At 35.5% G+C, this 20,156-nt stretch overlaps 1 protein-coding gene across 1 annotated transcript in view; it reads left to right on the top strand.

Moving 5' to 3' along the window:
- Positions 1-20,156, top strand: part of Gabrg1 (gamma-aminobutyric acid type A receptor subunit gamma1) — a 79,038-nt gene that overhangs the window by 19,442 nt on the left and 39,440 nt on the right. Inside the window, exon 2 of the mRNA XM_021163034.3 lies at positions 3,782-3,930. Coding sequence (XP_021018693.1) covers positions 3,782-3,930 — 149 coding nt within the window. The remainder of the gene's footprint in view (positions 1-3,781; positions 3,931-20,156) is intronic.

Below are 20,156 nucleotides of genomic sequence, written 5' to 3'. Positions count from 1 at the left end.
TGTTTCATATTGATAGGGGACTATAACTCACTATAAATGTTTGTTTTTGTTTATCAAAGTCTACCAGGCAAGCTAGGGTAAAAAGAGATTTACTGAGAGATTTGCCTGAGAGATTTGACTGCAATTGTGTTTCCAGAGAATGCTATCTACTTATATATTCAGCAGCTTTTTCATACCTACCAAACACTTCCTTCTCTATAGCATTGATTGAGACATGCAAGGGGGTTTAGAAGATAGCCTTTTAACAATGTCTCAGTCTCTATATGTTTACCAACTTACAATAATTGTATTCCAAGATGTCTCACCAGCCTGAGTTCTTAGAATTTCAGTGTTGTCAATGTCTTAGTTTGCCTAAGTGTATACTTATTTATTTTAGAGAAAACAATGAGAGGTGTTTAAGAAAATAACATCAGGATATATAAACACAAATTGCAAAATACATAAAAGACCATTGAAGCAATGAAACACTTGTATAAGATTCTAATAACTAAATATTCATGAAACTTTATCTTTTTACTATTTGCAATAGCTTTTGCTTTATTTGAAGTGTAGGGGAAAACCTTCATTTTCATTTGTAAATATTCCCTCAATGAAAGCAATATTTCATTATCTTTGCAGTGCAACTGTCAGAATCTCAGATCCACCAACAGATCAACAGATCGTAGTCAAATCAACTAATCCCTCAGGTGCTGTTCCCCATATGTACTAGAATACAGATAATGGCAGAAACATGGAGCTGTGCTCTGTCAATTAACTTGTGACTCTACAATGGAGATTTCCTAAAGTTTTTTTTTCCTATGTATATTCTCTTAATTTTTGTCATCACCATTTAAGTAGGATAAAATGAAAGGACAAAGATCAGACTAAATCTTCCTGGGTACAGGATGTTGCCTTGGTGAGAGAAACTGATGAAAGTTTGGAGAAAAGAATTGGAGGCAAGAGTCACAATTATATGTCTACTTGTTTCCTAAGATAGGGAATGAAGACCGAAAAGACTTTATAAATAGGAAAATGCCAGGTTAATGTGTGCTGGTTGCAAACTAATCTGAAATGTCTGTGGCTTACGAACCTAGGCTATGGACCACTATAGTTCTGTTACGACTTGTTCATGCTGACTCATTCTTGGACTGAAAATGTAAAGTACCCTTTCATACAACTAGTTATCTGCCATGTTAAATTTATATGATATTGGACTTTCTGTTTTGGGTGTGATTAATAATTTATTTTTTAAAACCATTTAAAGAGTCAAATATTAGTTCATGAGGCCAAGGTCTGTATAATTTTCTGTGGGGCACTGGGCTATGCACAGACAGGCTGGTCTCCAGTCAAGCTGAGATGCTGAACGCTGGGACCCGGTGGTCATAATTTACCTACATGGGATGGAAGGAGTTCTCTCATGTCTCCTGGTACTCTGGCTCCTGTCTAAGTTACTGCCCCCCACAACCCTCACAGAAGAAGCATGGCTAGTAGTCATGTAGGCAATGTCCCAAGCTTCTGACCTTCAGGCTAGACTCCTCCCTAATTACCTAGCAACAGAAAAGATAGTAGCTCACTTTAAAAGGGGCTGTTCGGCCCCTCCATGCTCTTGCATTCCTTTGTTCTCTTACCTGTCACTTCTCATTCTTCTCTCCTCTCTCTTTGTCTTCTCCTTCTCCTCTCCTCTCTCCTCCCCTATCTTCTCTCCCTCTTACTCTCTTTCTCTCTAGCCTTCTCTCTCTCTCTCTCTCTCTCTCTCTCTCTCTCTCTCTCTCTCTCTCTCAGTTCTCTCTTTCTCCATGCCTTTCTACAATACAGCTCTAAAACCATAGATAGTCTCTGTTCATCAAGGCTGTGCTCACTCTCGCATGTGTGGGAAGCTCTCTTCCCTCTCTCCCATAACCTTGGGGCTACAGGATGTGGCCCCAGGGTCCCCAGGTTCGGCTGCCCTTTGTCCACCTCCCAACCCCCTAACCCCCCCCCCCCCCGTGTCAAGTGGGTCAGAGGCTTGGATGCCCACTGGGGCCTGAGTGGAAAGCATCTGGCAGCCTTCCTGTGTCTGCCTGTCCAGAGCATAGGTGGAACTCCCACTCCTTCCCCAGGCCCCTTATTAGTTCCCACAATTTTCTTGCAGGAAGAACTGACCAAGTCAGAAGCTATTGGGCTGAGAAGTGTGCCTAAATAGAAAAGAACAAACACATTGCAAAGAAACTAAACACAACTAGCTATTAGCTCAAAATATCAGAATCATTGCAGAGACGAGTTAGGAAAGCAAATACTTTAAAATTAAGCTTCCCTTTATTGTTTTATTTAATGTTGCATTGCTCAACATTTTGTACTGTAAAAAAAACCAAAAAAAGTAAAATCAATGCATGTGGATAACATTCTCATTTTGGTCCATGATTTTGATTTCGTCCAGGTTTTACCATGTAATTGTTGATTTTATTGTGTAGGTTAGTAAAGCCACATGACAGAGAGGTAAAAGCAATATTGGGCAGCTTGTGTATCCTCTTTGATATCTGGAAGCAAGGGGATAGAGAGACAAAGAGTTTGGTGGTCCACAATGAGGTTCAAAAGCATATCCCAATTAGATAACTGCACCATTAGGATCTGTCTTCAAAGATCCTATTACCTTTTGGTGGTTCCTCAGGTTGGAGATAAAAGTTTTAATTATGGGTTATTAGAGGACACTGAACATATAATCTATAGATACACACACATTAAATTTACAAAAACAGAGTGTGTACTTACTAACAATTCATGTCCACAGTAATAGATATGTATTAATAGTGCATATTGATATAAATATACCAAGATAAAACTGATGTAATTTAGAACAGCACATTTCCTTGAGTTTTTCAATGTTAGGTTTAGGTGTTGGACCTTTTTCACTGATTAACTAAAGACTTAATAAAATAGAGTCTGTTGCCAAGTCTATAATGATTCCATTGAAGAAGAATAGAGTGGTTAAGCTCTCTGTAATAAAAATCAATCACTTCTATTTTCTATATTTTAATCTATAAATAAATATTTTCCCTGCATCTATATCTGTCTTACTTGCATGTCTCTACCACTATTTGGTAATAAACTGAATGCTTATGCTTATTATAAATGTATCTGTGTTTATCGGTATAGATGAAACCAAATGCACATAAAAGTACAGAATAACAGTGCAGAAAAGAGGACACTACAGAAAAGAGATGAGGAAATGTTAAGTGTCAGGAGGAGAGGAAGGACAGGATAGAGATAATGGGCATGAGTCAAGAGAAAGTTTAGAAAGCTAATTCTTTTTCTAGTTCTAATTCTGCCTTGGAGTTTTTGGTCTGGTAGTTTTTAATGAAAGGATTAGAAATACAAACTTTTACTTCTTGTTTAATAATATGTTTCTTTATATTCTCTCTTGATTCTTGTTTTAAATATTTTCCTAGAATATTATAAATTTCCTTATGATTATTCATTTTAATTTTAACCATTTACTGTAGACAATACCAAGTCACCACAAACAACCTTGGGTATTATATCTGAACAAGTCTAGGGAACAATATTCATACCTTTATTGAATAATCTCTATGTTATGAGCAGTTTAGAGACATTCAATATTTGGTTTAGCATGCTTAATGTGTATTATTTTTAATGTATTTCTTATTTTAGCATTATTTTGTAACTTATTACAATTTAAAGTAATGTATATGTTTGCCCTATTTTATACTACCATATAAGTTACAATTTTGAAGTAACTTACATATTTATAAATAAACATTTTGATAAAACTTTTTCTATACAACATTCTCTTTGAATCATTTAGTGTCGATAAAGCAGATGATGAAGATGATGAAGATTTAACTATGAACAAAACATGGGTCTTGGCACCAAAAATTCATGAAGGAGATATCACACAAATCCTCAACTCTTTGCTTCAAGGTTATGATAACAAACTTCGTCCAGATATAGGCGGTAAGTCTGATGTATCAATCTTGGGTTTTGATGACTTCACTGGTGCGAATTTAGTCATTATCTCATATCCAAAGAATGTTCCCGATTATTATTACTGAGGATTGTTAGTTTCTGTGGTCACACAGAGTTCATGGTCAGAGAGGAAACAGAAAACAAACACTTTTAATGTGGTTGTGTGTCAACTGGTACTATAAAAGGTGTTAGCTTGGAGATTTGTTGAAAATTTTTGGAAGACTAAGGAGAATCATAAAGTGATAGTATTGAAAAAATAATTGAAGGTTCTAAATTTCTGGCAAAGGAACACACTTTTTAACCCAGGACTAAAAAAAGTGTTGGTAAAGTTACTAAAGGAATCAACCCTGTTCAGCATTGTATCTCTAAAGCCCTGGCAAGTATATCTGCATTTAGCAGAACAATTATCTCAGAAGGTTCTCACATTAACTTCAAAACAAAACCAAATAAACAAATAAAAATTTACAAAAACATTACTTGAAATTATCTTGAATAATAGTTAACAATGAAATCCATACATTTTAAAAGAATTTCCTGACTTCATTACATTTAATGGTGTAAATTATTTTTCCTTAAAACTATAATAAAATATTATTAAATAAAAGTTTTGCTTTAATATTTTAAGAATAGTAATTGTATTTTTCTAGAATGTGCAATCAGTCTATAGCAATAAAATCAATTTTGTATATGTTCTCAAAATTGATTAACTATTATTTATTTTGCAATAACTCTGCACTTGTTTAAATAATATAAAGATGTGATTATCTTCACAAAGAGGACCATTTACTTCTTTAAATTCATTAAAAAAAATGCATGACAGGACTTGAGCAAATTGTACAATATTTTCAGTTTGTTTCTGACTCAAGAGGCCTAATTCACATTTCAGTTGTATAGATGAATGATAGTAGTTATGTGAAAATTTAAGATGCGCTCCTCGCTACATTCTCTTCTTATATTGCAAGGGTTTTATTTACCTAAAACTTGAAATACTTTCTGATAAGGAACATATTTTACCAGTATTTTCTAAAAGTAAGTTTTCATCCTTTAAAAGTTTTAGGCAAGCTTTAAATTTTATGTATATATATTAGGGTGCAGCTTTTCTATTCTTTAATCTATTCATATGTTTACCCCAGTGTGAAGCACACATTTATTTTCTGGATATCTAACATGAATATACATACTTCCTTAAATATTTAAAGAAAACCTTAGGAAATTTATGTTGGAATAGAATTTTATTTGTGGGAAATATCTGCAATACATAAAAGTTTTAGTAGATTACATGCAAAGTTAAATCTTGTGTGCAACTTTTGATGATAATCATTACAATGAATATGCTGTATTTTAAGTTATTTATCTTTTTTTTTCCTTTTCATTTCAATCTTTTTTTTATTACGTATTTTCCTCAATTACATTTCCAATGCTCTCCCAAAAGTCCCCCATACCCTCCCCCCCACTTCCCTACCCACCCATTCCCATTTTTGGCCCTGGCGTTCCCCTGTACTGGGGCATATAAAGTTTGTGTGTCCAATGGGCCTCTCTTTCCAGTGATGGCCGACTAGGCCATCTTTTGATACATATGCAGCTAGAGTCAAGAGCTCTGGGGTACTGGTCAGTTCAGAATGTTGTTCCACTTATAGGGTTGCAGATCCCTTTAGCTCCTTGGATACTTTCTCTAGCTCCTCCATTGGGAGCCCTGTGATCCATCCAATAGCTGACTGTGAGCATCCACTTCTGTGTTTGCTAGGCCTGCATAGTCTCACAAGAGACAGCTATATCTGGGACCTTTCAGCAAAATCTTGCTAGTGTATGCAATGGTGTCAGTGTTTCGAAGCTGATTATGTGGTGGATCCCTGAATATGGCAGTCTCTAGATGGTCCATTCTTTCATCACAGCTCCAAACTTTGTCTCTGTAATTCCTTCCATGGGTGTTTTGTTCCCAATTCTAAGAAGGGGCACAGTGTCCCCACTTTGGTATTCATTCTTCATGAGTTTCATGCATTTAGCAAATTATATCTTATATCTTGGGTATCCTCAGTTTTGGGCTAATATCCACTTATTAGTGAGTACATATTGTGTGAGTTCCTTTGTGATTGTGTTACCGCACTCAGGATGATGCCCTCCAGGTCCATCCATTTGCCTAGGAATTTCATAAATTCATTCCTATTAATAGCTGAGTAGTACTCCATTGTGTAAATGTACCACATTTTCTGTATCCATTCCTCTGTTGAGGGGCATCTGGGTTCTTTCCAGCTTCTGGCTATTATAAATAGGCTGCTATGAACATAGTGGAGCATGTGTCCTTCTTACCAGTTGGAACATCTTCTGGATATATGCCCAGGAAAGGTATTGCTGGATCCTCCGGTAGTACTATGTCCAATTTTCTGAGGAACCTCCAGACTGATTTCCAGAGTGGTTGTACAAGCTTGCAATCCCACCAACAATGGAGGAGTGTTCCTCTTTCTCCACATCCTCGCCAGCATCTGCTCTCACCTGAATATTTGATCTTAGCCATTCTGACTGGTGTGAAGTGGAATCTCAGGGTTGTTTTGATTTGCATTTCCCTGATGATTAAGGATGTTGAACATTTTTCAGGTGCTTCTCTGCCATTCGGCATTCCTCAGGTGAGAATTCTTTGTTCAGCTCTGAGCCCCATTTTTTTAATGGGGTTATTTGATTTTCTGGAGTCCACGTTCTTGAATTCTTTGTATATATTGGATATTAGTCCCCTATCTGATTTAGGATAGGTAAAGATCCTTTCCCAATTTGTTGGTGATCTTTTTGTCTTATTGACAGTGTCTTTTGTCTTGCAGAAGCTTTGCAGTTTCATGAGGTCCCATTTGTCAATTCTCAATCTTACTGTGCAAGCCATTGCTGTTCTATTCAGGAATTTTTCCTCTCTGCCCATATCTTCAAGGCTTTTCCCCACTTTCTCCCCTATAAGTTTCAGTGTCTCTGGTTTTATGTGAAGTTCCTTGATCCACTTAGATTTGACCTTAGTACAAGGAGATAGGAATGGATCAATTCGCAATCTTCTACATGATAACAACCAGTTGTGCCAGCACCATTTGTTGAAAATGCTGTCTTTCTTCCACTGAATGGTTTTAGCTCCCTTATCGAAGATAAAGTGACCATAGGTGTGTGGGTTCATTTCTGGGTCTTCAATTCTATTCCATTGGTCTACTTGTCTGTCAGTATTCCAGTACTATGCAGTTTTTATCACAATTGCTCTGTAGTAAAGCTTTAGGTCAGGCATGGTGATTCCACCAGAGGTTCTTTTATCCTTGAGAAGAGTTTTTGCTATCCTAGGTTTTTTGTTATTCCAGATGAATTTGCAAATTGCTCTTTCTAATTCGTTGAAGAATTGAGTTGGAATTTTGATGGGGATTGCATTGAATCTGTAGATTGCTTTTGGCAAGATAGCCATTTTTACAATGTTAATCCTGCCAATCCATGAGCATGGGAGATCTTTCCATCTTCTGAGATCTTCTTTAATTTCTTTCTTCAGAGACTTGAAGTGTTTATCATACTTGTATTTTATAATTTTGTATTTTAATGTTCCTGAGATCTTAGTATTTTCCATTTATTATTCATTTTATTAACAATCTATTTCTTATTAATATACTGTTTTATTCATGAAAAATCTTGAATAAGTTTTCAATTTTATTTTTATATGAGGTCCAGTTATTTCTTTGCCATTTTTTGTGGTGAATAATTGCAGAACCACTTCACTGCTGTAAAATGTTTGATTTCTTGCTTTAGACTATTTTAGTACTTATGAATTATCTCTTTTCCTAAGTTGTTTAATTTCATATTGAAATTGACAGAATAAAAATCAGTATGTATGCTTCAATAATCTGCATTGTTAACATTAGAATCTCAGTTTAAGAGAAATTATGAGAAGAACATTGACACAAGGCTACTATTTAAACATCAGATCTCTTAACCTTATGTCTCTTTGATATCCTGCAGTATTTGTGTTTATATGACCTTAGTAAATTAATAGAGAAAAAGATCAGTCTTCTTCTGTTATTCAGAATGAAGCAGTCAGCCCTAAAATCTCTCTCTCTCTCTCTCTCTCTCTCTCTCTCTCTCTCTCACACACACACACACACACACACACACATACACACATAAACTCTATGTATACATATGTATGCATATGTGAGTTAACTTTAGACACTAAGCAATCTAAGCAGAAGGTACTTATATGACTAGGCACTTACACATCTATATCACTCTTCCTTACTCTCCTATGCAGTTTTACACTCTTTCAATCTCTTGTTAGAAAACATGAATCCAAGCAATAATAATAAAATAAAATGCAATAAGATACGTCAAAATGAGCAAATCAGAACACAACGAAGCAACTAAATAAAAAAGCACAGGAAATGTATATAAGCACAGAGATATACATATTTGCACACACAAAAATCCCAGATAAACCCCAAACTGTAAACCAAACTATATGTCCAAAGACCTGTAAAGAAATTCAAAAAGAAGGAAAAAAAAAGGAAAAGAAGAAAAAATGAAGCCCAATATACATATGTAGTACATATGTATGTCTATACGTATATACATACATACATACATACATACATACATACACACATATATACACAGTACATTTATTTACATATTTATTCGTTGGTTTATGTGTTTGTAGTTGGTATCAGTCAGAAATAGCTTGTGTGTTATGCATAAGGTCCTGTGCCCTCTTCTTGCTGCACCCCTAGGACCCCATTTGCTTCAGCCCTAAGACCCCATTTGATTAAGACCCTTCTGGCTCTATGCATGCTGCGCCAGTCTGTTCATATCTGAACCATCTCTGCTGTATCTTGAGGGCTTTGGGGTCTTTGGCACTCCATCCACTCTGGATTCACCACTGCCTCTGTAGCAGAGTGCTCTGAGCCATGAGGGGAGGAATTTAATAGAGACATTCCATTGAGGATTTCAACTGGGAGCCAGGTGGAGTACACAGGAAGGATTCAAGGAAAGAAAGAGACAGTAGAAAATTAGGTAACTATAGTTTAATGTAAAGAAAGAGACAGCCGGGCGTCTCAGCACTCGGGAGGCAGAGGCAGGCGGATTTCTGAGTTCGAGGCCAGCCTGGTTTACAAAGTGAGTTCCAGGACAGCCAGGGCTATACAGAGAAACCCTGTCTTGGAAAAAAAAAAAAAAAAAAAAAAGAAAGAAAGAGACAAAGAGCACTGGCTAGTTAAGTGCCCTTAAGTTCGAATTTGCCTAATAGTTTTAGTATAGTTGTAGTAATCTTTTTGCCTAGAATCCCACAGCAGTGATCTGATGTCTTTCAGTACATTGCTTCAGGAAGATGTGGTACTGGTCAATCCTAGTCCAATTTATTTCTTGTGATATTAACGTTGTTAATATGCTTAAGTATCAAATCTTCCAATTTTTTCTACTTAAAAGGTACTATGTTCCCCTTTACTGACTAATTTATTTTAAAGTGATACATTAAAATTGTGTTAAAGTTTCCAGCACAGTCCTGTCCATTATTTGTGAATCATCAGTGAGTCATTTGTTACTGTCCTATTTTTCAAACAGACTCAATATTGTCATTATTCATTCTATGCATATTGACTATAATTATATCATAAGGTACGGTGGCTCTTCCTATTGCAATTGCTTACCTATTATTACTATCATCAACAAAACCATGAGCAATTATGTTGCCTTACACTTCATAATCCATCATTGTCATTATTCATTTTATTGTACAAGGTGAAACTGTCACCCACAGGAGCCTCTTATAATTTGTTCCCTTTGTTTGTGTAAGTGTGCCTATTGTTTTATAAGCTCATGATTTCTTTTCATCCCACCAGACATTCCAGCTCATCTTGACCTAGAACTAGAATTCACTCATCCTCCAAGAACATTGAGTTCTCTTTTACTTTTATTTGGTTTTCGGAATGGGCATTTAGAATTCAAGATCTAAACCTTAGGTGTATTCATTATTATTATGTATCACTCTCTCTCTTTTTTTTTAATCATCTCATGGGACTATGGTAGAAAATTACATGTGTTCTACACACATTCCTGGGCATCAATACTCGTAGATATCTCTTTTTTTATATATAGCATAGAACAGAGTTTATTCAGGGCATGGGGAGGGGAGTTGAAAGGGTGGAGACAAAGAAAGGCAGGGGGGAGGGAGGAGCAGAAGCCCACCATGAGCACATGGAAAGAGTGGGGGAGAGGAATGGGAGAGAGGGGGAAGGGGCAAGAGAACCAAACAAGAAAGCAAGAGCAGATATTTCTTTCATACATGCATGTATTATGAGTCATGTTTTTTTCTGTAGTTTTGGCTTAAATGCAAATCACAGCATTAAAATCTAGTCCTCCATTTACTCTCTCTCTCTCTCTCTCTCTCTCTCTCTCTCTCTCTCTCTCTCTCTCTCTCTCTCTCTCTCTCTCTCTCTCTCCCTCCCTCCTACTCTTTCTTTTTCTTCTTCTTCTTCTTCTTCTTCTTCTTCTTCTTCTTCTTCTTCTTCTTCTTCTTCTTCTTCTTCTTCTTCTTCTTCTTCTTCTATTTTCTAGCACATTTTTATTTGATATTTTATTTATTTACACTTCAGATGTTATCCCCTTTCCTATTTTCCCCTTCAGAGGCCCCCTGATACATCCTGCCTCCCCTGCTTCTATGAGGGTGCTTCCCCACCAAATCACCCACTCATGCTTCCCCACTCTTGCATTTTCCTACACTGGGGTATGGAGTCTCCACAGTACCAAGGGCCTCTCATCCTAATGATGCCTTACAAGACCATACTCTGCTACATATGCGACTGGAGCCATGGGTCCCTCCATGTGTACTCCTTAATTGGAGGTTTAGTCTCTGGGAGCTCTGGGGGTCTGGTTAGTTGATATTTTTGTTTTTCCTATGGGGTTGTAAACCCCTACAGCTCCTCCAGTCCTTTCTCTGACTCCTCCATTCAGTCCTGTGTTCAGTCCCATGATTCGCTGTGAGCATCTGCCTCTTTATTTCTTGCAGATTAGCTTCCTTTTCCAATTTTAGAGCATGATTCTAATCTGTTTACAATATATCCTCATACTTAGCCCTCAAAAGTACATATAGCTTTAGAACTTAATGTATCTATGCATTTTATGCTTTATATTTAGTTTACCCACATATTTTGAATTAATTCCTGGATTTAATATAAATTCTAAATCTAACTGAATTTTCCAAATTGTTATACTGTTGATTCAATATCATGATTTATTTTATTATTTTCTTTTTTATTAGATATTTTATTTATTTACATTTCAAATGTTATCCCCTTTCCTAGTTTCCCCTCCAAAAATCCCTTATCTCCTCCCCTCTTATCCTGCTCCCCAACCCACCCACTCCCATTCCTAGTCCTGGCATTGCCCTACACTGGAGCACAGAGCCTTCACAGGACCAAGTTATTTTCTTATTATTTATGATTTTAAGTATTTACTTTTTTCATTTTCGAACATATTTTATATACTAGAAATACTATAGTATATAATATATACATAACATAATATTATAGCATATAATATATAGTGTCTAATATAGTAATTATTCTAGCTCATCTCAACCTAGAACTAAAATTCACTCATCCTCTAAGGACACTGAGTTCCTTTGTACTTTATTAGGTTTTTCGAATGACATTTAAAATTTGAGATCTAAGCCTCAGATGTTTTCAAGACTATAATACTGTTAATATATAATATCTTTCAAAGCTACTGTCATCTCATAATTCTAGAGTGTCTTTAATTTTTAGAGTTACCTGAGATAACATGCATGTATGTTTGAATATATCAACTTTACTACCAATATGTTTGTTCTAAAATTTTGGTATTTTTTTATGGGAATTGTACTGCATTTGCAAATTTTCTTGAAAAAAAACTGACACCTTGATAAGATGGAATTTCCCAATAGAATGATGTGGAGTGATTCTCTATTCTTTCATATTTAGTTTGTATTTTCTAAGAGTAATTAAAATATTTCCCATGTGGTTTCTTTACAACTCCTCCATCTAGTCTGAGTTATTTATTACTGTTACAGGCAATGTTTTCTCAACCATCATATCAAGAAATATTGATTTATAAATCCTCATTATGTATTCTGGGATTTCATAATTTTTATTTTAAACCATTTTATGAATTTTCATGATATGCTATCAGAGAATATGTAGATAATTAACCCCCTGCTGCATCAGTTAATATGCAGTCCCATTTAATAATATTCACTAGTAGTCTACTTGTCTTGATATGTCTGTGATCTCACAGAAGACAGTATTTTCAATTAGTTTTCATTTGGGTCCAATATCTTATCATATTATTAAACTTAAGTTTTTATCCTTTTAATCAATATTCTTTCTTATTATTTTTGTTTTTGTTTGGTTTGGTTTTTCGAGACAGGGTTTCTCTGTATAGCCCTGGCTGTCCCGGAACACACTTTGCAGACCAGGCTGGCCCTGAACTCAGAAATCCGCCTGCCTCTGCCTCCCGAGGGCTGGGATTAAAGGCGTGTGTCACCATGCCCAGCTCGTTTTTGATATTTTGAGTTATTCTTTGTGTGGGTAGATTTTGCTCACATCATTTATAAGTGGGAAGCCTTTTCTATTGACTTGATCTTACATGTACATACAGATTCAAAAGCCTGGTTACACTCTTTCTTTACCTAGTTTTCCCTTAATGGCATCCTCAGCCTTTTCATTTTGAAAAGTGTGATGACAGTTCAATTTTTTATTCTTTGAAGCTTATTTGATTTTAAGCTGTTCTTTCTGTGATGGGCTCCTTTAATTGTTTTTTAATATTTCAAAAAATAGTTTTAATAATATATACCCAAGAATCATTCTGTTTACTTAGTTTTACCCCAAACACTTGATTGTCTTTTTTTCTTTTTCTTTTTCTTTTTCTTTTTCTTTTTCTTTTTCTTTTTCTTTTTCTTTTTCTTTTTCTTTTTCTTTTTCTTTTTCTTTTTCTTTTTCTTTTTCTTTTTCTTTTTCTTTTTCTTTCTCTTTCTCTTTCTCTTTCTCTTTCTCTCTCTCTCTCTCTCTCTCTCTCTCTCTCTCTGTCTCTGTCTCTGTCTCTGTCTCTGTCTCTGTCTCTGTCTCTGTCTTTTTCTTTTTCTTTTTCTTTTTCTTTTTCTTTTTCTTTTTCTTTTTCTTTTTCTTTTTCTTTTTCTTTTTCTTTTTCCTTTTTTTTTTGAGACAGGGTTTCTCTGTGTAGCCCTGGCTGTCCTGGAACTCACTTTGTAGACCAGGCTGGCCTCGAACTCAGAAATCGGGCTGCCTGAGTCTGTTTTTCTGTTTTTAATACTAGGCAGATTCATTGTTTGTTTAGTTCACATGATTCCATTGCTATCTCTATTCCAGTGCAATGATTTCTTTGTGGATTCAATTATCAATAAGTACCTCACACTTGCTTACCCTGCATTTATCATGTACTTGTTTCTCCTTGAAATCTATTACTAAATCTCTTTATAAACTATTACTAAATTTTGAAAGTATTCACTATTGGTCATCCTGTGATTCCATCTTTGTATACAAGCAACAGGCTTCTGCCTCTCTTTTTAAGGTCAGGGACTGTGCCTCAGGCTTACTATCTGAATTTCTGATTCAAAGTGATTAGTGTTCCTTCTAGAATGCTTGCTTGAATACAGGCAGCCATTCTGAGTATTTTCCTTTGAGGTCTCTATGGCTTACTGCTTGTAAGTATTTTGTCCCAAGTTGCATTATTGTGACTTTAAATCATTTTTTAAATAATTCTTTTGTCTAATTATTTTGTGATTTGTGGATACTTTACCCCAGCTTCAATCCATCAATGTTCTCATGTGGCTATACGTACAGCATTAATGGATTTAGTAGCCACGATTGTGATGTTTCTTTTGTGTTGGATGAGGATTGAATGACATTTGGATTATTGGATTCTGTTCCTTTGTAGAAACATATAATTCTCCTTTTGCTATTTTTCTCTTTCCCCATTCAATTTTTAAAGCATGTTTCTATTTTCACTTTTGACATTGGGCTCTGCCCAGAAACACCTTGTTTTGAAGAATGTTCTTTTATAACACACTTAGTCATAGATTTCTTTCTTCTTCCTATTTGTTCTAGTCTCAAAACACGTTCTTAAGTACTTTCAGATTGATGACACACAAGTTCACTTTAATGGGATTTTCACATCATTCTGAAGCTTGTTACGGACTTCCTTCTTTCACAAACCTTATTTTATTCTGTTAACAGAAGAAAGGTTGTGCACAGAGTGAGAAGATGTTTGAGGTATTTCTAAGAGAATCTGTTCTCAGTGCTTTCTCCCCCACTTCTTTCCTCTTTCTCCCTTTTTCTGATTTTCTCTAGCCCCAGAAAACCATTTTGGAATTTGAGCATAGATGCTTTCTTTCTTCTCTGCACTACTGCATTTCCCAATTTGTTGAAAATGCTGGAATCCCGGGCAGAGATATACACATTTCTTTCAGTACTACTTTGACCACACAGTTTATTCTTCTTTAATTTCTTCTTGGGAATATAGGAAATTAAGTGAATATTGCCTAATTTTAATAGCTGAGAAATGTTTTAGAATATTTTTATCACTGACTTTATTTCTACTGAGCAATAGTGATTTCAGTTGTCTGGGCCTAAGCCTTGTATTAAGAACCTGCTTCCTTGGTTGCACAGAAATACCTGGAGAAACTGAAAAATTTCCACAATATCATAAAACTTAGCACATTTTAATATTCAGTTTGTCAGTATAATATGTAAAACTTTGAGATACCAGATGCCTCAGGACACTTCATGCAAGATGCCCAACTCCACTCTATGTTATTTCCTTTTTGCAGATAAATCCTGGCTACCTCACAGCACTTACTCATATTTTTCTCCAACTTGGTAAGATAGTACAAGCTTCTTGATAGACCTGAAGTTTTCTTTGTTGAAAGATGTGCAATCACAATTCAATATCTTTAATAATATAGGAATTCTACAGAAATTCCTATGAGCTCATTTAAGGCGTTTACTGTCTTCACATTGCTTTCCTTTTAAAACACTTGTTTCCCAGATTTTTCCTCATCTTTGCAGTATTTTGCATACTTACATCCAAAGAATTTCAGAATTTCCATATACAAGTATATGAGGTTATTACCATATATTTGGGTGGATTCCTTAAAAGATCACTCTCCCTCAAACAATAAATGCTAAAGATCTGGACATGCAGGGGTGGCCCTAAGAATGTCATTAATGGGAGACCAATATAAAGGCAGTAACAGGTATCTTTATAGATCCAAATGCTTCATAATAATAGCTAAAACAATCACCAACTCTATTCCAATATTTCTCATCAATTGTCCCCTCTTGGGGGAACCATGGACAAATTTCTCCCACAAAGTCTAAAAATTTTATTAAATCCTTTTCCTTAACCCTAGTTCCTCATGTTTTGAGTGACTCTTGAGTCCTATCACGTAAAGTGACTGCTTCAACATGCTTGCCTCATGTCTTAAGGCATTTCTCCTAAGATCTGAGCTGCCTGTTTTTTGGTTTTTTGTTTGTTTGTTTGTTTGGTTTTTTTTTTTTTTTCCTCCTGGACTGTCTCACAGCGGGTTAATCTGTGGTGTCCTGACTCAACAGAAGTCATTCTCTGGCACTTTTCAAGATGAGCGGGTAGGCCTACTCTCCAATGATGAGGAGTGTTCTCTCCTCTATGATCCCCTGGGGTCCCTGATTGGGTGCCAGTTTGTCCCGGCCCAGGACAGTCATACAGGGTCTGAAGAACCACATGTGGAGATAATGAGGGGTGAGAAACAGCAAGTCTGATTGATCAAGCTGTCAAATTTTATTATTCCCAGGCAGGTTTTATGCCCACAGAAGCAGGGTATGGGGTGGGGGATGACACAGAATCGCTTTGTTCTGGGGGGAACACACCTATTCCCAAAAGCAGAATATTGGCTAGGTAAAATGTTCAGCAGAAGAAACAGACCAGAGTGGGTTGCTAGGTACCTGTCCACAAGATCTATAGCTATTTGTTCTTAACTGGGGGTAATACTTTCCCATAGAGGCCTCAACTTTTTCCCACAAAAATCTCAACTAAGCTAATACTTTTTCTACTAAGTCTAAGAGTTTATAAGTAAGCACTTATGGTTGACAAGGCAGTTAACATTCAAACAAGGTCGCTGCCAACATATTTGTATTTATTTTTATCTCATGGATACCCTATATATCCATCAGAACTATAATGATAACACTAATATATTGATATTGATTGTGCAGGTCCCATTTCCAATTATTTTGATAATGTGTTTACAGGCTAAGGATTCAGTGAAATAACAAATATAATTTTTGTCTCTATTTTTGAATTTACCAAATTGGTAATAAATGAATAATACTGAAAAAAATCTCAAAAATTAAGGTCCCTGACTTATTTCAGTAATTGGGCAAAATTCTGCTAAACAAACCAGAGTTAGACATATTCCAAAATAAGTTGAATAATAGCTCTTATAATTATCCAATGTGGGTAAAATAGTTCCTTGGAGAAGTAATTTTCAGATATTTAATTCCATAAAGAAATTTGAAGAAAACTTCATAAAACTCTGACCATGGTTTGGTAGCTAAAATTTAAATTTAGTCAGGAATATGATAATGTGAAAACAGTCATTGTGAAAAGTCCTTACACAATGAGGCTCTTTGTATGGAAATGGGTTTGTACCATTTGTAAACAATAATACATTTGGTTTCCTGATGTTATGTCATAAACATAGGTTTTAAAAATGTGTTGTTATACAAAAATGCCCCAATTAATTATATGGTTTAATTGCTTTAAAGACTATTTTCTGACAATAAGAAAAGTCTGTAAAACTATCTTCGTGTTGTACAGGTTTGACTTAAACAAACTGCCTTAATAAACTATAGTGGGTAAACAGATACATACAGATGAAAACACAATTATTATAAGATAAAATAATGTTCAAGTCAACATTATTAAAAAGATTGATATTCTGCTGAAACACTCTGAGAGGGACTGGGAAAATGTTTCCTGGAATGCATGATCAGAACTCTCTGTGGAGAAAAGACATCCTGAAGTCCCATTTTTAAAAACAATTTATTTTTCTTTATCTTATGTAGATGGTCAAGTTCACTTGAACCTCTGTTCTTTTGTATCTTTACTCCATCTGAGGTTCCTCATTCCATCTCTATGTATGTTTACAGAAATATATTTTGTCCAAATGTGAGCCCAAAGTGTACATGCCAAAATGGAAGGTATGAGGCCCATGAGGCTACAATCCTATGCAGAGATCTCTAGGCAACTGAGGGAATCTTGGAGAAGGAGATGATAATTCACAGGAAAAGCACTCAAAGTGGTTGTCTGGTGCCAAACGCTCATCCCTGAAATCATACATGCAAGCAATATTATCCTGAATTAATCTGAAACATTTTCGGCAATTTTCACATCCATATTTCCTCATCTTGTGTAGAGCTACAATTTAAAAGACCTTAACTAATCACCAGTCAGCTAATGTTACCAAGTGGTATTTTAAAAAGGACCCATAGCTAGAAAATACGCATCTCATGATTGTTAATGGTATACATTTCACCACTGAAAACAAACAGGAAACTGTGAACATTGTCCATATTCTATAAACAAACATGGAGACTGTTTTCTCATTTTAGTAATGTTTTCATCTTGGTATCTTTCCCCTTTTGTTCGGTCTTATGAGGACACAATTCTGAAAAATATATTGCACATTTCTTATACAAACTTAATTTCCTTATACAATAAACCAGTGGTTTAACTATTAATAAAATATTAAAGTAAGGCATGGAATATATACACCAACAGCAAATATTTTGTGTTGCACTGATGATGATCCTTCCACTGTGGGAACTTCAGTGGCCTTGCTTTGTGATGTTGGTCAGTAATTCTCCCAGTAACTGAATGCCATGTAGCCTGTGCACTAACACCAGAGTTAATATTTGACTAACATATACAGTTTCATCTTATAATTAGTTCAGAAATATTGATATTATGGAGTCAGGGTAACTGATTAATATGTAGAAGTTTCTACATTTTAGTATGATAAACATGTCTTGCAAAATAAATACCCTGTAGTCATTTGTTTTTACTGTAGACAGTAAGTGTTGTGCAGTAAATGAAGAAACCAAATATTTGTTGATTTATCAGTATAAATGAAAAGTATGATTATGAAAGAGTTGTGTGTTTAGATCAGTTGTAATTGCTTAGAAAATGCAATAAATATACTTACAAATTCAACTGAGGAACCTCTTATATTGTTAATTGGCTTCATAAAAATTATCCTTTAAATCCTAGCTGTAATTAGCTTAATTATCTATTTATTGCCACCAGTAAATAGTTAGCAGAAATAAATGACAATTAAAGACACTAAGATGTCATCAGGCGCATATAGATTCCAAACCTCTAAATCATGTGACCTATTTTTATTTAAAACAGCCACATGAAGCTAGCAATTTAAATAAGGCATTTTCTTATGTTAGTCTGGAAACTCAACTTTCTTTTAAGCTACTTTTCAATAATTTATTTATATTTCTGGTTAGGTAAATAGGTATAATAGTCAATAGTTCTTGTCAGAGAAAGCACATAAACAAATCTATGTAGAGAATGAGTGATTCCCCACCTGCAGGTGCTAATCATTGGCCTGTCTTTGTGAGCACTGGTTTGCAAAAGTACCTATGAATTTCTACTGAAAATTTGTAGCTTGAAGGCTTTGTTAGATAGACCAGTGAACAACAGCCTGAAAAACATCGAAACTGACAGATTTGTCACTGTGCAAAAGAGAAAGAGAATCCAGTGAAGATTAACACAACAGTTGAACATGAGTGATGTATATCAGGTTAGAAAAGAGAAAGCATGTAAGGGTCACAATGGTAGAAGTATGAACCGAACAACATGGTTCTGGCCATGCTGTGACTGCAGACACACTTTTAACTGCAAGGTGACATTTCTCCTCATTCATTTCCTATATCAATTTCTCTGGAAGACATGATAAATGGTCTTCCTGTAACTTTTTTTTAATTAGTTATTTTATTTATTTACATCCCAAATATTGATCCCCCTCTAGCCAGGTCCCCCCAATCTCAAAATTCTTCATCCTATTTCCTCTCCTCTTTGCCTCAGAGATGGTCTCCCTCCTTCATCCTTCTTCTCTAGGGCATCAAGTCTCTACAGAATTACGTACATACTCTCCCACTGAGGCCAGACAAGGCAGTCCTCTGCTACACATGAGACAGGAGCCACAGACCAGCCTGTGTATGCTCTTTGGTTGGTGGCTTAGTCTCTGGGAGCTCCCAGGGGTCCAGGTTAGTTGACTGTTGGTCTTTTTATGGGGTTGCCATCCCCTTCAGGTCCTTCAGTCCTTCTGCTAACTCTTCCATAGGGGTCCCGACCTCAGTTAAATCATTGGCTGTAAGTATATGCATTTGTCTCTTTAAACTCCTATCCCCTCATGTCTACTTTGTGAGTATGTTTTGCCTTTTTTCAACTAGAATCCAATGAAACAAAACAAAATGGTTTTTTCATTTTTTATTATGGAGATGCCAAGTAGCGTTAAAGAAACTATATAAAAATATTCTTTCTGGCAGAAAAACAATTGTCAAATATTTTTGTAAATCTCATTACAAGGAGGTTTAATAGGCACAAAAGACTTCAGTCACCATCAGATACAAGACTTTGGTGGATAAGATTTAATTATAAATGGTATCATTTTCTAACAATTTAAATGCAGACTATTCATGTGTATTTTGATAGAATATGCACAATTAGATACATTCCCTGAAGACTACCTGAGAAAACCCTAATGACAACATACAAAGCAAAATAGATGAGGACCATAGAAACATCTCTATAGTGATTAGTAAAAATGAGTATCAACAACATCACGGAACACTCTTACCAAAACAGGGAGTAAGGAATGAATGAATGTTTGTTAAGATCCTCATGTGAGTCAGGTATGGAAGCACCTTCTTACATTACCTCCTTCAATATGGATGCTACTTTGACACTCTGTGCCAAAAGTGGCTATAATTAGTAGACACTTACTTTATAACATCTCAACTCTGTATTTAGTGACTTCACATTGTCTCTTTAAATTAGCCATCATAGATTAAATAATCACTTGGAAAACAGCAAAAGTTAGAAGTCAATGCCTTTCCCTTACTCTATGAGAGCAAGATTGCTATATACTCCCTAACAAAATATTCATTAAA

This window comes from Mus caroli, unplaced genomic scaffold (genome assembly GCF_978045245.1).
Source record: "Mus caroli unplaced genomic scaffold, Mus_caroli_1 scaffold_4, whole genome shotgun sequence".
NCBI classification, from domain to species: domain Eukaryota; kingdom Metazoa; phylum Chordata; class Mammalia; order Rodentia; family Muridae; genus Mus; species Mus caroli.
The sequence above is the reverse complement of the archived record's forward strand: the minus strand, read 5'-3'. Positions and strand labels throughout refer to the sequence as shown.